Source organism: Myodes glareolus, chromosome 2, assembly GCF_982192425.1.
Source record: "Myodes glareolus chromosome 2, mMyoGla1.1, whole genome shotgun sequence".
In the NCBI taxonomy this organism is placed as follows: Eukaryota; Metazoa; Chordata; class Mammalia; order Rodentia; family Cricetidae; genus Myodes; species Myodes glareolus.
The window spans coordinates 105,527,178-105,532,177 of record NC_142027.1 but is presented as its reverse complement, the minus strand read 5'-3'; the positions used below and the strand labels follow the sequence as shown (position 1 = coordinate 105,532,177).

The window sequence follows — 5,000 nt, the reverse complement described above, 5'->3', positions numbered from 1 at the left end:
ATGGGTTAGTACCTCCATCCCATTCTTCAGAGCTGACTCAGAGGGAGATGTGGGTTTTGTTGTTTTGTTTTGTTTTGTTTTGTTTTGAGGGGAGGTGTGGGCCATTGGTCACTATCTCATTTTCCTTTCTCCTTCCACATCCCCTCCTCTTCTGGGCTGGGGTCCAGGACCCAGATGGGTGGGAGTTAAGTGGGGTTAGGGTGCCCCCAGCTGCCTCCACCCTCCACTCCATGGGGTAACTGTCAATCAAGAAGGAGGGTGTTGGGTTGGACTCCTTATGGGTGGGTGAAGCATTTTCTGAAGTCACTATTTGGAAGTTCTCCTCTCCTCCCTTCCACCTTCCCTTTTCATCCTCTCCTTCCATCTATCCACCATCCCTTCTACCTCCTCTCCATCCTCCTCTTCCCTCTTTATCCTTCCCTTCTCTCCAACCTCCTTTTCACTCTCCCCTTCTCCTTATCCTCCCTCCTCGTCCTCCCTTCCCTCCTCCCTGTTTCCTCCCTTTTCTCCTTTTCTCTCCTTCCTCCCCTCAGCCATTTCTCCTTTTTCCACTTCTCCCTCATCCCCTTTTATCCCTCCTCCCTCTCCCTCTTCCTCTATTCTCCCCCTTCTTCTTCTCCTCTCCCCTCCATCCTCCCTTTCTCTCTCCATCCTCCCCTTCTCTCCACCCTTCCTCGCCTACTTCCCTTTCTCTTTCTATGCCATCCCCGTCTCCTCTTCATTCTCCCCTCCCCTCCTGGGCCTGTCCTTCCTCCTCTTTTTTTCTTCCCCTCCTTCTTCCAGTTCGTTGGGACACTTCTTCCCTTCCTCCTCCTCATTCCTTCCCCTCCTCCTCCCTCTGTTGCCTCGGCTTGCGACTGCCCGCAGCCTGAGAGAGGCGGCTGGTAGAGAAGCCCTTGTAGTTTTAAATTCAATGTGACAGTTTCGGAAAGAGCGGATGATGAATCTCCCATTATTGGATCAGTCTATTTGCCGCTCAATGTCTCTCTGTAATTGGAGCAACATCACTTTAAAGGTTCAGAGAGTACAGCATTTCTGGTGAAAAATCCCCACAACACGCCTGCGAATGTTTTAAAGGGAAATCTATTAGAAGGAGGCGAGGGGCGGGAGCGGCGGGGGCAGGAGTGGGGGGCTCGCCGGGGGCCCCGGGCCGGCCGAGCGCGGCGGTGCCCCTCCCTCCCCACCCCGTCTTGTTGTGACAGCTCCTGATACTGTTTATGGAGGTGCGTGTCAGGTATAATTAGCAATCGATATGGAAAACGTTTCCTTGCACCCAGCACGCCTCTGACGTCAGAGCCGATTAGCGCTTCTTATTGGTCCCAAATTCCCCGGGCCGCGGCTAATTATCGAGAGCTTGATGTTGATAAAGTAAAGCGGCGGAGCGCGGGCCGAAGCATGTGTAGGGCTCCGGGCCCCTGTCCCCGCCGCCGCCGTCCGCGCCCCCGCGCCCCGCCGGCCCCGCGCGCGAGATGATGGACGGTCGCCTCCTGGAGCACCCGCATGCCCAGTTCGGGGGCTCGCTGGGCGGCGTGGTGGGCTTCCCCTACCCGCTGGGCCACCACCACGTGTACGAGCTGGCCGGCCACCAGCTGCAGTCGGCCGCCGCCGCCGCCGCTGCGGCCTCGGTGCCCTTTTCCATCGACGGCCTGCTCAGCGGTTCGTGCGCTGCGGCCGCCGCCTCGGTGGTCAACCCCACACCGCTTCTGCCCGCCGCCTGCGGGGTGGCCGGCGACAGCCAGCCCTTCAAGCTTGCAGGTAGGCTGGAGGCGGGGACGTGGGGGGGGGGATACGCAGCGGGGGGCCGTAGGGGAGCTGGAGCATCAAGGCGTCGGGGAGTAGTGACCGGCTCCTCCGTGAGCCCCGCACCTGAGGTGGGTGCTAGTGAGGCAAGCATCTTGCGGGTGTCTGAGCTTTGCGGCGTCCTGTGCGTGCCCGCAGACTCGGGGGATCCAGACAAGGAGAGCCCCGGCTGCAAACGGAGACGCACCCGCACCAACTTCACGGGCTGGCAGCTGGAGGAGCTGGAGAAGGCGTTCAATGAGAGCCACTACCCGGACGTGTTCATGCGCGAGGCGCTGGCGCTGCGCCTGGACCTGGTCGAGTCCCGAGTTCAGGTAAAGACCGAATGTTGCCCAGGGGGAGTCAGCTGTCCGGCCCTGGGCCTGCAGAGAGCCCTTAAGGCTGGGTTGCCTTTGTTCTAAGTGGCGGGAGGTGGTTCCAGGCTCCGCGCTGCTGGTCGGGGTGGGGATTGTGAGGGTTGAACCCCTTCGCCCATCTGGAGGTGAGTAACTCGAGAATGCCAGGGTGGTTTGGAAGAGCTCCTGGCGGTGCCCCAGTAGCCACTGCAGTGGCTGCGTGTGATCCGGGAAGGTTTGGGTTTGCTGCAGCCCTATGCACTGTCTAACTGAGGAGTAAGGCTACCGAGGTTCGAAAGAGCCCTACAGGAGGGTACAAAGTGGGCTGTGGCCTGGACGCTCTCAGCAGAGACTTTCTTCCAACCCCGAAGCAGACTGTTTGTTTATCTGTGAATTATTAAGATAGAAACACGTATTTATCCATCCATCGCCTTGCAGATACGGGGGAGGGCATTCTAGGGAAGGGAGGTGGAAACTTATGCGGTTAACACATTGGAAAAGAAGGGAGGTTTTTTTAAAAGGTGTCTGAATGTAATACCCTCCCCCATTAAATTCCTCCCTTCCCAACCCTCTTCGTTATTTGATTTCATGCGAAGCCAGAAGACAGTATTCTTTTAAAAAAATACATAGTCAATTTGGTGTAATAAAATTCCAGAATAATGTCTGCATAATTAGATGCTTTCCTAGAGTACAGATGCTTTGGGGCCTGTGTCATGGTGGGTGCCTGGGGTGGAGGCATACGCTGGCAAAATACCCGTTTAGCACCCATAGCTTTGCCTGAAATAATGTTTGGATTCTGGGTTGCGGCCTGGCCTCTTCTGTTTAGAAATCTCTTTATCCAGTTCGTTCTGTGGCTTAACTGAAGTCTGAATCTCTTCATTTCCTTTCTAATAGGATAGTAATTTTTGGTGGTGAGACAGCCTGGAATTTGCACACATACACACACACACACACACACACACAAAAGTTTTGAAAAAGAAAAGAGAAAGCAGTTAATAGCGTCTCAGTGTTTGGCTTAGTCCCTGAGACTTCTGAGCCCACCAGGCTCCCTTTGAACCAGTCTGGTATGCAATCGTGCCAACTTTATGTGGCCACAACAAAGCATTTAAATTTGCCACTTTCTGCAGGGCATGATAGCTCTGCCCCGGGCTCCGGTGCATCAGGCTGGGCAGTGATGGTCTTGGGAGTTAGCTGTTGTGCTCTTTAAAACCTTCCTGGCTGTCCTGGACAAGGCCTGCAGAGAGCATGAAGGAGTACCGAGCATCTCTGCTCTCCCAGGGGGCCTCGTGGCCAACCTCGGGCCTGCTTGCCCGCCTTGTAACACCCCAGGCCAGGCTGGACTCCTTTGAAAAGGCTCTGTTGGTTCCTCGCCTACAGCCCTTCCTAAGAAGGATTGTGGAGCTGTGCTGGGGGAGGTGGGCTACTGAAGGTCCATTCAAGTTCGGCTTCGCAGGCCCGCCTGAGGAAGAAGTATCCGGATTTCCCTTCAAGGGAGACCCTGAAATGTGGGCTTTGAGAGTCTCGTGGGGGCCGAAGACAGGTGTGGAAGGCTCAGCCGCTCCTGCTCATCACCAGGCCAGGCTCCTTAGAACTGTGAGACGCCAGCGAGGGCAAATCGGGGCCCTGCTCGCTGCCTCCAGACCAGGAACTCTCGAAAGCGCGGGGTCACGGGGCCGCACCGGCCTTGCCTGAGGAAGGGGCAGCTCCCTGGGCCCGAGGTGAGAAGCCAGAGCGGGAAGCTGGCCAAGAGGCCCCATCTACGCCCCTTCCGGGTGGATGAGATGCTGGGCCGAAGCTGCAACCCGAGTATCAGCATACAAGGGCCGGCAGAGAACGTGTCCTGGCTCCGGTTGTTCCAGCTGGAGCCGAGGTCTCTCAGGCCTACCTGGGGGCGTGCGTGGGAGGTCCGCAGCCTCTGCGGCCGCTAGCCAGCCTGATTGTGCCTCCCCCTCCCTCCTTGTCCGGCTGTTCTAGGTCTGGTTCCAAAACCGCCGGGCCAAGTGGAGGAAGAAGGAGAACACCAAGAAGGGCCCGGGCCGGCCGGCGCACAACTCGCACCCGACCACGTGCAGCGGGGAGCCCATGGACCCGGAGGAGATCGCTCGCAAGGAACTGGAGAAGATGGAGAAGAAGAAACGCAAACACGAGAAAAAACTGCTCAAGAGTCAGAGCCGCCACCTACACTCGCCTGGTGGCCTGTCCCTGCACAGCGCGCCCAGTTCCGACAGCGACAGCGGAGGCGGAGGTCTGTCCCCAGAGCCACCGGAGCCGCCGCCGCCTGCCGCCGCGGCCAAGGGCCCTGGAGCTCACGGCTCCGGAGTCACGGGTTCTGCTCCCATACCTCCCGGCGAGCCACCCGCGCCTGGCACCTGCGACCCAGCCTTCTACCCGAGCCAAAGAAGCGGCGCCGGCCCGCAGTCGCGGCTAGGCCGCCCTGCGGACAAGGACATGGTCTCGGGCGGGCCCGGAGCGGCAGCGACCGCGGGTCTGCCTAAGGCTAGCCCGTTCAGCGTGGAGAGCTTGCTGTCTGACTCTCCACCGCGCCGCAAAGCCACCCCTGCCAACGCCGCCGCCACCACGGGGCTGGACTTTACGCCCGGGCTGCCATGCGCACCTCGAACCCTGATTGGCAAGGGCCACTTCTTGCTCTACCCCATCACGCAGCCCCTTGGCTTCCTGGTGCCACAGGCCGCGCTAAAGGGCGGAGCGGGCCCAGAGTTGGCGCCCAAGGACGCGCCGCCCGCGCCGCCTGCGCCGCCCGCACCACCAGCGCAGGCCAGTTTCGGGGCCTTCCCGGGACCCGGCAGTGCTGCAGACCCGGCCTTCGCCCGTCGCAGCCCTGAGGTTGTTGCCTCCCCGGGGCCA

The 5,000-nt window shown here is 59.3% G+C and overlaps 1 protein-coding gene across 1 annotated transcript in view; it reads left to right on the top strand.

Moving 5' to 3' along the window:
• The first annotated feature begins 1,469 nt into the window (after positions 1-1,469).
• Positions 1,470-5,000, top strand: part of Uncx (UNC homeobox) — a 4,129-nt gene continuing 598 nt past the window's right edge. The window contains exons 1-3 of the mRNA XM_085677273.2: positions 1,470-1,755; positions 1,939-2,114; positions 4,110-5,000. The exon at positions 4,110-5,000 is cut by the window's right edge and continues 598 nt beyond it. Of these exons, the coding sequence (XP_085533399.2) occupies positions 1,470-1,755; positions 1,939-2,114; positions 4,110-5,000 (1,353 nt within the window). The remainder of the gene's footprint in view (positions 1,756-1,938; positions 2,115-4,109) is intronic.